At 38.4% G+C, this 13,861-nt stretch overlaps 2 protein-coding genes across 2 annotated transcripts in view; one reads left to right on the forward strand and one right to left on the reverse strand.

The window, feature by feature from the left end:
• Window positions 1–3,100, reverse strand: part of LOC126093411 (RWD domain-containing protein 1) — a 41,759-nt gene extending 38,659 nt beyond the window's left edge. Inside the window, exons 1-2 of the mRNA XM_049908718.1 lie at window positions 2,912–3,100; window positions 1,714–1,919 (exon numbers count right to left, since the gene is read on the reverse strand). Coding sequence (XP_049764675.1) covers window positions 1,714–1,919; window positions 2,912–2,981 — 276 coding nt within the window. The 5' untranslated portion in view covers window positions 2,982–3,100. The remainder of the gene's footprint in view (window positions 1–1,713; window positions 1,920–2,911) is intronic.
• A 323-nt stretch (window positions 3,101–3,423) lies between these two features.
• On the forward strand, window positions 3,424–13,813 carry LOC126093427 (mitochondrial import inner membrane translocase subunit Tim13). Its single transcript, XM_049908719.1, has 3 exons — window positions 3,424–3,638; window positions 3,729–3,797; window positions 13,523–13,813. Exons 1-3 carry the CDS (start codon window positions 3,534–3,536, stop codon window positions 13,619–13,621), a joined length of 273 nt encoding a protein of 90 aa, XP_049764676.1. The 5' UTR covers window positions 3,424–3,533; the 3' UTR covers window positions 13,622–13,813.
• The last annotated feature ends 48 nt before the right edge of the window (window positions 13,814–13,861 follow it).

The following is a 13,861-nucleotide window of genomic DNA, read 5'->3' on the forward strand; positions in this document are numbered from 1 at the left end:
TTTAAATTATCTGTAATTGTACTCCCTAAGAGTTTAATTGAGTTTACAACCTTTAGATCTGTGTGTTTGTCACACAACTGAAATTTAGTGACTTTTTCGTGCTCATGTGGAAGAAGTCACACTTTTCTTGATTTAGAGTAAATTGCCACTTCTTGTCTAAATCATTTTGCAATTCGCTTTGATCATCTGATGAAATTACATGATAGTAATTGACAGTATTATCTGCAAACAGTATAAGAGGACTGCACAGATTGTCTTCTAAATTGTTTACATAGATAAGGAACAGAGAGCTTATAACACATCTTTGGGGAACACCCTGTTTTACTTGACAACTTTTCATCAATTATTATGAACTGTGACCTTGTATTTAAGCAAGTCAACTGAAATAATGAGACTTAATGACTTATGCACCATACAGCCAACAGCATCGTTCAACTTGAATTTCTTCATTGCAAATGGTCCGCCACACTGAGATCCACTTCAACCTGGAGCTCTCCCCATGGGCTTCACAGGGCCTATGCAACAGTAACTTGGCACAGTGGCCACTGCCCCGAGTCCATGTGTCCCAAATGATACACACACATACTCCTGGGGAAGGAAAACCAAGGACGCCAACTGTGGGATCCTTGTGCAGTAGTTACCACACTGGGTGTTGTGTTTCGCAACCTTTCCCCACACTATTGAGAAATTTTGAAAATAACGTGGAGGCAAAACCTGGTAATGGGGACACTTCTAAGTAACCTCAAAGGGGTTTAAGATGTAGCAAAAAGGTAAAGCTGACCATCTCTGATTCCATAAGGAACCAATGTAAACAGCGGCTGTAGATTAATTAAGGAAGGATAGGAAAGTTAGCAACCAATCATAATCGCACTGGTTTTTTTATTAGTCCTGCATATCCAGATTTCAGCTACAGACAGCTATCTTCAGTGCATTTGAGTGAGTTACTATCCAAAAAACTCGCAGCGGTACACGCCATCATGACTATTCTGGTGTATAGGCAGAACATTAACAAAAAATCAGTTGGAGTGTGATTGTTGTGTTCCTATCCTTCCTTATTTAAGGCAAAGGCAAGTAAACAAAAGTAGCAACTGCAGTTAGAGCCTAGTCAATGGTGAATAGGGCATCCATCGGATGTTAAGTCAAAGTAGAACATTAGTGTGGCACAGGAAGAGAAGATGGCTCAGGACACCAAGTTTCCCAAGCACATCTTGCAAAAGAGTTGTGAGCCTCCTGAAGAAAATAGAAATATAGCAGGAAAAACACAATGGAACAAGGTAATAGCCTACTACAGTTTAATCTGAATAAGAGATATTTTCATTTTGTAGATATCTTGGATGGCTAGGTGTAATACCACAGTCTAAATGAGTGCTAAAATGTATACTTTTCAGCACTGGTAAGTACACAGAGTCTACATACATCATCCAATATGCTTAACATTCTGGCAGCCATCCTGTGAAATTGGCAGTGTATTATAATAATCTGCAAAATAATGAATCATTTAGGACAGGTTGTTGGCATCACGAATCCAATTTTACGTTACCATGTCAATTTTTCAGTACAGATAATCCAAACTTCAGACACAAAAATTTATCTTTATAGAAATTTGAAAATTAGCATTCCTGGGCAATTTTGTCAAAGACCTTCTCACTTTATTCAATGCTTAAAATACTGGGCGCAAGGCTTCAAAACTCAAATCATTGTAATATTACCAACCTCCTTCAATATATGCTGTGTCAGCAGGTCTGTATCTACATCTTCAAGGTTACTGGTTTCTGTAACTTCAACTTCTGGAGGTTCATCTGGATATTTGTCAGTGTAACTAAATTTTAACTTGCATGACATTCCATTTTCAGTGTCTGGTTCATATTCTTCAGACTTTATAGGTATTAAAAATCTGTGATATGGCTCTGTTGTTAAAACTGAAAAACAGTTGGGAAATAAAATAAACAATCTTGATTAACAATGAATTATTCCACTGTACTGCTGTAAACTTAAAAAAAAAGGTTGTAAGCAAATTTCAATGAAAATCATTTCTCACTTCTTTCAAATGCTTGTCAATTGCTATTCTAAATCAAGCTTGTACAGAATCAACCTTTATCCAAAACAGCACTCACTCACTGTATGTTTGGATATGACATATGTCTCCCTTGCAAAATTTCTGGAAGTAACACAATAAGCATAAATGAATCAGTAGAAAATTATTAGTAAGTGACATAAACACAACTGCAAATACAACTCCTGCTAAGCATGCATTTACAGAAATACAAAGCCTCCTCAACTCAAGTTTAATGTTGTACAGCAGCGTAAAATAGTTAAGAGGTGTATATCTTTAAACAAGGTAATATCCTCAAGCTTTACAATACATACAGCCCATGTTTGCGATGTTACAATATGGATTTCTGTTATAGGGATTTGTTTGGCTTAACTACAAGTTCTAGTGGCACGTATACTTCTCCGCTCAATTGATTTGTGCCCTGAGACAGTACAGTGTATTGAATACCAGGGTGATCTACAAACTACACTTTGATCCCCCAGATGATCTACATTGGATAGAAGTGTCAACACCAACTGCAACGCTTTCAAAACAACATTGGAGAAGGCTTGCAACTTGTTGCAGCACTTTCATTTTACTCCAGAATAACAACTGTAATCTACCCTTCGCAAAATATAAGAGCTTCAGCTTCATGTACCAGGCAATTTATGACGACAAACGTCAATCTCAAACATGCTGATCATAAAGTAGATACTTTTTCACTTGATAAAATCTTCGATTTCCACCTTTAACGATATCTACAGCAATCATTTTCTGTGCCATTTACACAGTTAACCACAACTGGGGTTTACTGTAATCTTACTTATATTGGTAAAAACATCACGTTTCGAAGTTGAAAAAAGAAACTTGCGCGCTTACTTTCAAGTTCACCACAGTAAATTGAATCCAGGGCTTCTATTTCGTTGTTCTGTTCTTCTTTGTAATCCATTGTTTTTTAAGTCAAGACCAACATAAAAATATCCATTGAAATTCGCGACTACACCAAACAACCATACCGCTCACGCAGGGTGACGTTACATTATCATCTCTGGGGTTAAGCACCGATTTGCATCAAATACAGGTGAACAATCCACGAACAATCTCACAGCGCTGAGACTAAGGGAAAACAAAACTTGACCAACAGCAAATAAACTGAGCATTCCAGGTGCACATTTGCACTGTAAGCTTTAGTAGGTGAAGGCTTGCATCAAATCCTTTAATTTTTCAGTGACTGTATTTTACGATTGTTTTATTCATAAATAACAAGTATATGCCATACTCTAATGAAACGAAATCTACAGAGCTTAGTAATCAAGAATTACAATCATTTTTTATGGTGCCTCGTATACGAAGAATTACAGCCTCTCGTCTGTTGGTATGAAGCATGGGGAAAGGCAAGGTAACACATCTTTGGCCAACAATATCTTCACACACGCCGTGTGAAAGTGGAGAGCGGCTTCATGCTGTGGGTTTGCTGCTGAAGACTAAAGAAAATATTTAAATGGACAGCTTGCAGACTGGGTCCCTAACCGGGGCGCAGAAAGATGAATTGATGGACCAAGTAAAGCAGCAAATTGCTGTTGCAAACGCTCAGGAGCTCCTGACGGTATGTTTAGCGAGAGATGATGTAAAGTATTTACATAACAATCGTTACATTTTTCTGACAGTAGAGTAATTTCGCCTTTAATTATTTCAGAAAATGACAGAAAAGTGCTTTAAGAAATGTATCAACAAACCGGGTACCTCGCTAGACAGTTCAGAACAGGTAACATCATGTGTTTTGTGAAAAATTTTGTCTTTTTGATTACAGAATGTTGCCTCCTGGTATTTTATTTACATACTCATTTACCAGATCACTTCAAAACTGAAATAGCTACTTCTAAATTCTGATGTAAAACAAAGACGCGTTTACAGACGATACTCCATTACATACAAATGATTTATAATACCGCATTATTGCTTTTAACCGCGTCTCAATTGTTGTCCTTAGTTATAATACTCTCAGCCCACTAATACGAACCCTGCGCGTAACATTTGCCTCCTCCGTAAAAAAATATATAGTTTTTGTACAACATCTTTTTCCTCAGTAATTACTATTTAGTATCTGTACACTGAACAGATATAAAACAAGTAGAGGACATAATCAACATGAATCTTTGTCGATGTAGCCTTCATAATGTTCACTGTAAGTCCCACCTATAACTGGCTGTAAAAGTCAGTTCAGTGGCTGGAGGTAGGCATAGTCGTTCAACCTGTGGGGTTCAGACAAACAATTAGGTGAAAGACAGTTTTAGTTACAGGCCATTTGCCTTTGTCTCTCAACTCTAGAAGAGTAGTGACAGATGTTAATATAGGTTGGCAGAATTTTAACAGTGTAAACATTTGAGGTTTATGGAATGGTAAGCCTTTTGAACATGCTTTTATATGTGATGGCAAAACCAATTTGTTGTCATATTTCCAAGGTTTACGAGGATGTGGACTGTCAAGTGCCCTAACTACATCTACATCTTTATTCTGCCAAACATTGAAGTGTTTGACAAAGGGTAAGGGGACATTGTATATAGAGGAATGCATGATAAGTCATTGACTTTGATCTGTAACATAGGAAACGTGCAAAAAATGCCATAAACAATATGGCCATTACAATGTGATGTTGGTGATTTTTTTTCAAAGGGTAAGCTACAGGTCACTCTGTTGCCACAGCCATCACCACAAGCAGTTTGTTTTAGTATCAGCTTAGTTGGCCTCTCTCATTCGGATTGTTACCTTCTAGCCTAGCCTATACCTTGTGCTAAGCTACATAGCAATGTGTCACTAGCACCAGTTTTTATTCTCACGTTTGTTGGCTTCACCAGGTAACAATAAAAATGTGAATATATGCACCAAAAGGTGATGGTGAAAGAACCCATTAACAATTTGTCTCTGGCCAAAGCTGATAACTCATATCTAACATTCCTCTTGACAGGGGTACATCCCATTGTACCAGTTATTAGGGATTTTTTCTGTGACATTTGTGTATGGAGCAGGAGAAGAATGATTGTTTAAAAACCTTTGTGCATGCTGTTAATTGTCAAACCTTGTTCTCGCACTCCCTGTGGGTGTGGTATGTCTGGGGTTATAGTATATTCCTAAGAGTCGTCATTCAAAACTGGTTTTTAAAACTTTACAAGTAGGCTTTCTTGTAATAGTTTGTGTCTGTCTTCAAGGATATGCCAGTTCAGTTCTTTCTGTCTGTGACACACACGACTGCTGCAGATCAAAAAAGCTTGTGATCATTTGTGCTGTCCTTCTCTATGCTCAATATACCCTGATTCCTGTCTGGTACACGTCCCATACACTTCAGCAATATTGTAGGATGGGTCACACAAGTGATACATAAACAATTTCCCTTGTAGACTGACTCTATTTCCCTAGTATTCTACCAGTAATTTGAAATCTGTTACTTGCTTTACCAATGACTGAGCCAATTTTATTGTATTGCACCCAGGTACTTGTCATTTCACAGATTCTAATTATGACTCACAGATATTATAGTCAGAGGAGAGAACTTTTTTCCATTTTATGAAGTGCACAATTTTATGTTTCTGAACATTTAAAACACATTGCCAGCCTTGCACCACTTTGGAATCTTATCAAGAACTGGCAATATTTGTGCAGCTTCTTTCAGACTGTACTTCATTATAGATAACTGCATCATCTGCAAAAATTGTCACAATTAATATTGTCCACAAGGTCATTAATATGCAACATAGTAGCAGGCATCCCAACACACTGCCCTGGGGCACACCCGAAGTTAAACCTACATCTTTTGATGCCTCTCCATCCAAGATAACTTATCGCATCCTCCCTGCCAAAAAAAGAAAAAACCCTCAATTCAGTTCCCAGTTTCACTTCATACCCCATACAATCTTACACATGTAGATACATATATTACTAAATCCCTCCCATGGACCATTTGTGGGGAGGCTTGTGAGCTGCAGCGATACAGATAGCCGTACCGGAGGTGCAACCACAATGAAGGGGTATCTGTTGAGAGGCCAGACAAACGTGTGGTTCCTGAAGAGGGGCAGCAGCCTTTTCAGTAGTTGCAGGGGCAACAGAGTGGATGATTGACTGACCTGGCCTTGTAACACTAACCAAAACGGCCTTGCTGTGCTGGTACTGCGAACGGCTGAAAGCAAGAGGAAATTACAGTAGTAAATTTTTCCCAAGGGCATGCAGCTTTACTGTATGGTTAAATTATGATGGCATCTTCTTGGGTGAAATATTCCGGAGGTAAAATAGTCCACGAAAGGGAAATGGATAGGTTAAAGCTAGATATAGTGGGAATTAGTGAAGTTCAGTGGCAGGAGGAATAAGACTTCTGGTCAGGGTTATAAATAAAAAATCAAGTAGGGGTAATGCAGGAGTAGGTTTAATAACGAATAAAAATATAAGAGTATGGGTAAGCTACTGCAAACAGCATAGTGAATGCATTATTGTAGCAAAGATGGACACGAAGCCCACGCCTGCCACAGTAGTAAAAGTTTATATGCCAACTAGCCCTGCAGATGACGAAGAGATTGAAAAATGTATGATGAGATAAAAGAAATTATTCAGATAGTGTAGGGAGACAAAAATTTAATAGTCATGGAGGACTGGAATTCGGTAGTGTGAAGAGAATGAAAAGTAGTAGGTGAATATGAAATGGGGGTAAGGAATGATAGAGGAAGCTGCCTGGTAGACTTTTGCACAAATCGTAAGTTAATCATAGCTAACAGTTGGTTTAAGAATTGTGAAAGGAGGTTGTAGAGGCCTGGAGACACTGGAAGTTTTCGTATAGATTATATAATGGTAAGACAGAGATTTGGGAACCAATTTTTAAATGGTAAGACATCTCCAGGGGCAGAATTGGACTCTTACCACAATCTATTGGTTATGAACTGGAGATTAAAACTGAAAAAAGGTAGGAATGTAAGGAGATGGAACCCGTACAAACTGAAAGAACCAGAGGTCGTAGATAGTTTCAGAGAGACCATTGGGGAACGATTTACAAATACAGGGGGAAGAAATACAGTAGAAGAAGAATGGGTAGGTTCGAGAGATGAAATAGTGAAGGCAGCAGAAGATCAAGTAGGTAAAAAGACAAGGGCTATTAGAAATCCTTGGGTAACAGAAGAGACATTGAATTTAATTGGTGAAATATAATAATGCAGAAATATAGAAAATATAAAAAGGCAGTAAATTAAGCAGGCAAAAAGGAATACAAACATCTCAAAAACATTATATCGATAGGAAGTGCAAAATGGCTAAGCAGGCATGGCTAGAGGACAAATGTAAGGATGTAAAGGCGTATATCACTAGGGGTAAGATAGATACTGCGTACAGGAAAATTAGAGAGACCTTTGGAGAGAAGAGAACCATTTGTATGAGTACCAAGAGCTCAGAGGAAAACCAGTTCTAAACAAAGTAGGGAAGGCAGAAAGGTGGGAGTATATAGAGGGTCTATACAAGGGCAATATTAGTGAAATGGGGGAGGACGTACATGAAGATGAGATGGGAAATATGGTGCTGCGTAAATAGTTTGACAGAGCATTGAAAGACGCAAGTCGAAACATGACCCCGGGAGTTAACGATATTCTGTCAGAAGTACTGATAGCATTGGGAGAGCCAGCTATTACAAAATATTTCCATTTGGCGAGCAAGATGTTTGAGAAAGGCAAAATACCCTCAGACTTCAAGAAGAATATAATAATTCCAATCCCAAAGAAAGCAAGTGTTGACAGGTGTGAAAATTACTGAACTATCAGTTTAATACTAACACGAATTCTTTGTACAAGAATGGAAAAACTTTTAGAGGCCGATCTTGGGGAAGATCAGTTTGGATTCCATGGAAGTGTTGGAAACACGTGAGGCAATACTGGCCTTATGACTTATCTTAGAAGATAAATTAAGGAAAGACAAACCTACATTTCTAGCATTTCTGGGCTTAGAGAAAGCTTTTGACAATGTTGACTGGAATAATCTCTTTCAAATTCTGAAGGTGGCAGGGGTCAAATACAGAGCACGAAAGGCTATTTAGTATTTGTACACAAACCAGGTGACAGTAATAAGAGTCTAGGGGCACAAAAGGGAATCAGCGGTTGAGAAGGGGGTGAGACAGGGTTGTAGCCTATCCAAAATGTTATTCAATATGTATATTGAACAAGCAGTGAATGAAACAGAAGAAAAATTTGGAGTAGAAATTAAAATCCATGGAGATGAAATAAAAACTTTCAGGTTTGTCGATGACATTGTAATTCTGTCAAAGACAGCAAAGGACCTGGAAGAGCATTTGAACGGAATGGACAGTATCTTGAAAGGAGGATATAAGATGAACATGAACAAAAGCGAAACGAGGATAATGGAATGTAGTTGAAATAAATCAGATGATGCTGAGGGAATTAGATTAGGAAATGGGACACTTAAAGTAGTAGTTGAGTTTTGTTATTTGGGAAGCAAAATAATTGATGATGGTCGAAGTAGAGAGCATATAAAATATAGACTGGCCATGGCAAGAAAAGTGTTTCTGAAGAAAAGTAATTTGTTAACATCGAGTATAGATTTAAGTGCCGGGAAGTCTCCTTTCTGAAAGTATTTGTATGGAGTGTAGCCATATATGGAAGTGAAACATGGACAGCAAATAGTTTAGACAAGAAAAGAATAGAAGCTTTAGAAACGTGGTGCTACAGAAGAGTGCTGAAGATTAGATGGATAGATCACGAAACTAATGTGGAGGTACTGAATAGAATTGGGGAGAAGAGGAATTTGTGGCACAACTTGACTAGAACAAGGGATAGGTTGGTAGGACATATTCTGAGGTGTCAAAGGGTCGATCATCACTTTCGTATCGGACAGAAGCACAGAGGTAATAATTGTAGAGGAAGGCTAAGGCATGAATACACTATACAGATCAGAAGGATGTAGGTTGTAATAGTTACTCAGAGATGAAGAAGCTTGCACACAATAGAGTAGCATGGAGAGCTGCAACAAACCAGTCGCTGGACTGAAGACCACAACAGCAACAGCAATACTAAATCGAATGCTTTTTCGGAAAACAAGAAAAATCACATCTACCTGTCTGTCTTGATTAACAGTTGTGAAAGGGATAGATCGCTACACGCTGTAAAGGTGACACGTTGAGTTGCAGACAGGCACGCACTAATCTTTCAGCCAAAGCCTTCTTCAGAAGAAGGAAAACATCACAGAGGCAGGCACACATCACATACACATGACTTATCTCTTGCCAGACTGCCCAACAGAGCAGTCATGTGTGCATGTCACCTTTACGGTGAATAGCCATCTACACTTTTCATAATATTGTTGATATTCCGACGTGGACTTTCCATTGTTTGACTGTCTTGATCCATGGCTTTCAGTATGTCATGTAAGAATAGCTAAGAGTTGTTGCTGAAACTACAGTGCAGCTTTTAGTTTTAATGATATTTGTCCTTACATAATGACTATTGTGTACAGATCTATGACCTAGTACTTGGAATCAGCAGAAAATTTTTGCAATAGGATATATAAAGACGATCCCACACTACAATGTTTATCAGTGTAATCAATTTTGTAGTGTATTAGTAAAAAGGGATGTATTTAAACACATACACATATAATATTGAGAAAAAAAATGCCTTCCACAGGTGAGAGTATTAAGATGCTAATGGTTAAATGCAGAAGTATTCGCAACAAAGTGCCAGAGTTTGAAGCACTCCTGAAAAGCAGTGAAGCTCATATAATAATATACAGAAAGCTGGTTGAAACATGAAGTTGTTAGCAAAGATATTTTTTGGAGGGAAATTGAATTGTACAGCAAAACGATAGGCTAATGGGAAATGGAGATGATGTATCTGTCACAGTAGAAAAGAAACTCAAATCTACCGAGATAGAAATTGATGCTGCATGTGAGATGGTTTGGGAAAGTCTCTATCAGGGGTGGGTGTAAAATAATTGGATCCTTCTATTGCCCACCAGACTCATCTCCTGGCATAACCGGAAACTTTAGAGAAAACCTCAGTTCACTCGTACATAACTTCCCCAATCATCAGTGGAGACTTTAATCATCTTACAGTATTGGGAAAATCCCGTGAAACATTGTTAAATGCCTTCTTTGAAAACTACCTAGAACAGATGTTAAGAACCCCACTCATGATGAAAATATGGAATGGCAATAAGTAGACCTGACCTCTTTGAGGATGTTCACATTGAAACTGATATCAGTGGCCATAATATGGTTGTGGCAAAAATTATTACCAAAGTACAAAGGACAACTCAAACTAGCAGAAGGATTTATATGTTTAGTAAACTAGATAAAAACTCAGCAGTGTCATATTGTCAAATGATATTTCACAAAACCCAAAGAAATTCTGGTCGTATGTGACGTCTGTTAGTGGCACCAACGTTAATATCCACTTCCTAGTGAATGAGACAGGAACTAAAATTGAGGGTAGCATAGCAAAAGCAGAAATACTTAATTCCGTTTCCAAATGTTTCATTACAAAGGAAAGCCTAGGAACATTGCCCCAATTTAGTCCTTATATCAGTGAAAAGATGAATGATGTAAGTGTTAGTGTCAGTGGTGTTGAGAAACAGCTGAATTCGTTAAAACTGAACAAAGCTCCAAGGCCAGATGGAATTCATATCAGACTCTATGCTAAATTTGTGGCTGAGTTAGCCCCTCTTCTAACTACAAACTGAGTAGATCCTGCGAACAAAAAACTGTGCCCAGTTCTAGGAGAAATGGGACAGGTTACACCCATCTACAAGAAGGGTAGTAGAAGTGAGCCACTAAACTACTGCCCAATATCCTTGAAATTGATTCGTTGTAGAATCTTAGAACATATTCCGACATCATATATAGTGAGGTATCTTGAACAGAATGACCTTGTCAATGTACCAACTCGCATGGATTCTGAAAATGTCGATCACATGAAACCCAACTCGTACTTATCTCACATAACATAGTGTAAGCTTTGGATCAAGGCACTCAGGTTGATGCAGTATTTCTTGATTTCCAAAAAGCATTTGACTCGGTATCACACTTGCACTTATTGTCGAAAGTGTGATCATATGGGGTATCAAGTGAAATTTGTGACAGGATTGAGAACTTTTGGTAGGGAGGACGCAACATGCTATCTTGGATGGAGAGTCATCATCAGATGTACAAGTAACTTCAGGTGCGCCCAAGGGAAATGTTGGGACCCTGGCTGTTCATGTTGTTTGTTAATGACCTTGTGGACTGTGTTAATAGTAACCTTAAACATTTTGCAGATGATGCAGTTATCTATGAAGCTGCGTAAATTTTCGGTCAGATCTTGATAAGATTTCAAAGTGGTGAAAATATTGGCAACTCGCTTTACATGTTCAGAAATGTAAAATGTGCACCAAAAAAAAAGCCATAATATAAGGAGTCACTGTTGGAATCACTCAATTCAAGCAAATACCTGGGTGTGACACTTTGTAGGAATATGAAATGGAATGATCTCACAGGTTCAGTCATGGGTTTACTGGTAGAATACTGGGGAAGTGCAATCAGTCTACAAAGGAGATTGTTTATGAATCACTCGTACAACCAGTTGTAGAATATTGCTCAAGTGTGTGGTACCCATATCGGGTAGGATTGACAGGGAATATTGAACGTATAAAAGAGAAGGGCAGCACAAGTGGTCACAGATTTGTTTGAACTGTGGGAGAGTGTCCCAGAGCTACTGAAGGAAATGAACTGGAAGACTCTTGAAGGTAAATGTAAACTATCCTGAGAAAGCCCATTAACAAAATTTTAAGGACCAGCTTTAAATGATGACTCTAGGAACATACTACAACCCCCAGTGTATTGCTCACATAAGGATAATGAGGGTAAGATCAGGATAATTACTGTACGCACAGAGGCATTCAAACAGTCATTCTTTGCACGCTCTGTATGTGAATGGAACAGGAAGAAAACTTAGTATTTGGTACAATGAGACACACTCCTTGCCATGTTTCTCACAGTGGTTTACAGAATATACACTATGTGATCAAAAGTATTCGGACACCTGGCTGAAAATGACTCACAAGTTCGTGGCGCCCTCAATCGGTAATGCTGGAATTCCATATGGTGTTGGCCCACCTTTAGCCTTGATGACAGCTTCCACTCTCAAAGGCATACATTCAGTCACATGCAGGAAGGTTTCTTGCAGAATGGCAGCCCATTCTTCATGGAGTGCTGCACTGAGTAGAGGTATCGATGTTGGTCGTGAGGCCTGGCACGAAGTCAGGATTCCAAAACATCCCAAATGTGTTCGGCAGGACTCAGGTCAAGACTCTGTGCAGGCTAGTCCATTACAGGGATGTTATTGTGATGTAATGATTCCGCCACAGGCTATGCGTTACGAACAGGTGCTCGATCTTGTTGATCGTGTTTAAAGACGCAGTCGCCATCCCCAAATTACTCTTCAACAGTGGGAAGCAAGAATGTGCTTAAAAAATCAATCTACACCTGTGCAGTGATAGTTCCTGTAAGCTTTTGTGCTGTACGTGTCCCTTCACGTTTCCACTTCACTATCACATCAGAAACACTGGACCTGGGGATGTTTAGGAGTGTGGAAATCTGGCGTACAGACGTTTGACAGAAGTGACGCCCAATCACCTGACCATGTTCATATTCCGTGAGTTCTGTGGAGCACCCCATTCTGCTCGTTCACAATGTCTAATGACTATTGAGGTTGCTAATTGGAGTACCTGGCACTAGGTGGCAGCACAATGCACCTAATATGAAAAATGTATGTTTTTGGGGGAGTCCGGATAGTTTTGATCACAGTGTAGATGTAGATAAGTTGTTAATTTGTGATTTGGCCTGAAGCACACTTTGTTAGGTTTTACACAGGGCTGCCTCTTTCACAGTGCATAGGTTTTCTTAGCAGTGTACTAGGTAAGTAGATTGAAATTTTTTGGTTTATAAATGAAGTGCATCTAGGCTTCTGGGGCCATTGTCAGTTTGAACAAGATCCTTTTGGTTCTCAGGTTACCTTATACAGTGGAAGTGAATAAAAGTAAATTGTAAAAAATGGCCAATTTGTTACCCATCGAGGCCTGCTTTGTTTTATTATTGTTTAATTTTGCAAAATTACTCAGCCTAATGCTCAAAAGGATTTTATTCTGTGAAAATACAGAATATTTTTGATATTACGGACATGCCTAAACACTACTAATGTAAACTGTGGTACCTTTTTATGTGCTGCTAACTAATAAGTGTAGCTTAAAATTTCATGGTACTTGCTTTGTTTGTAAAGTATATTAGCATCAGAGAAAAGTTACCAGTTGTTAGGAGTCATAGCCAATTCAAAAATAAAATAAAATATAAACTATTAAATTACTCAGCTGCTCTCCTCCCATACCCATCACCTCTTTTTTTAACTTTTGCTACCATCTAGTCATAGTACGGCATTTGTAGCTGTCTGTCTTTACAATTTGTTCTTTCTTGTTCCACAGAAATGCATTGCCATGTGTATGGACCGCTATATGGACTCGTGGAATTTGGTGTCTAAGGTGTACGGTAGCAGAATACAGAAAGAAAGGCATAGACTATAAATATAAACCAACATGTTAGATAATTTTAGGTGAAAACAGATCGATGTACAAAACCAACATATTTAAAAGAAACATATTTCATATGTGTGTATAAAATATTTTTTTGCTTAAAAATGATCCACAGATAATTTTAATTGTCTTTGTATACATGTTATTAGTGCTGTTTATAAAATAAATAACTAATTATTGCAACCCAGTGCACACCAATTTTCAGTTACAAGTATTGATATTCGGATTTTA

Source organism: Schistocerca cancellata, chromosome 1 (assembly GCF_023864275.1).
Source record: "Schistocerca cancellata isolate TAMUIC-IGC-003103 chromosome 1, iqSchCanc2.1, whole genome shotgun sequence".
In the NCBI taxonomy this organism is placed as follows: domain Eukaryota; kingdom Metazoa; phylum Arthropoda; class Insecta; order Orthoptera; family Acrididae; genus Schistocerca; species Schistocerca cancellata.

What these genes read in the sequence shown, in the direction of transcription:
- LOC126093427 (XM_049908719.1), top strand. Translation starts at nt 3,534, where the DNA reads ATGGACAGCTTGCAGACTGGGTCCCTAACCGGGGCGCAGAAAGATGAA. An exon ending in ACGCTCAGGAGCTCCTGACG is followed by an intron (nt 3,639 to 3,728) that starts GTATGTTTAGCG and finishes TAATTATTTCAG; the next exon opens with AAAATGACAGAAAAGTGCTT. An exon ending in CGCTAGACAGTTCAGAACAG is followed by an intron (nt 3,798 to 13,522) that starts GTAACATCATGT and finishes CTTGTTCCACAG; the next exon opens with AAATGCATTGCCATGTGTAT.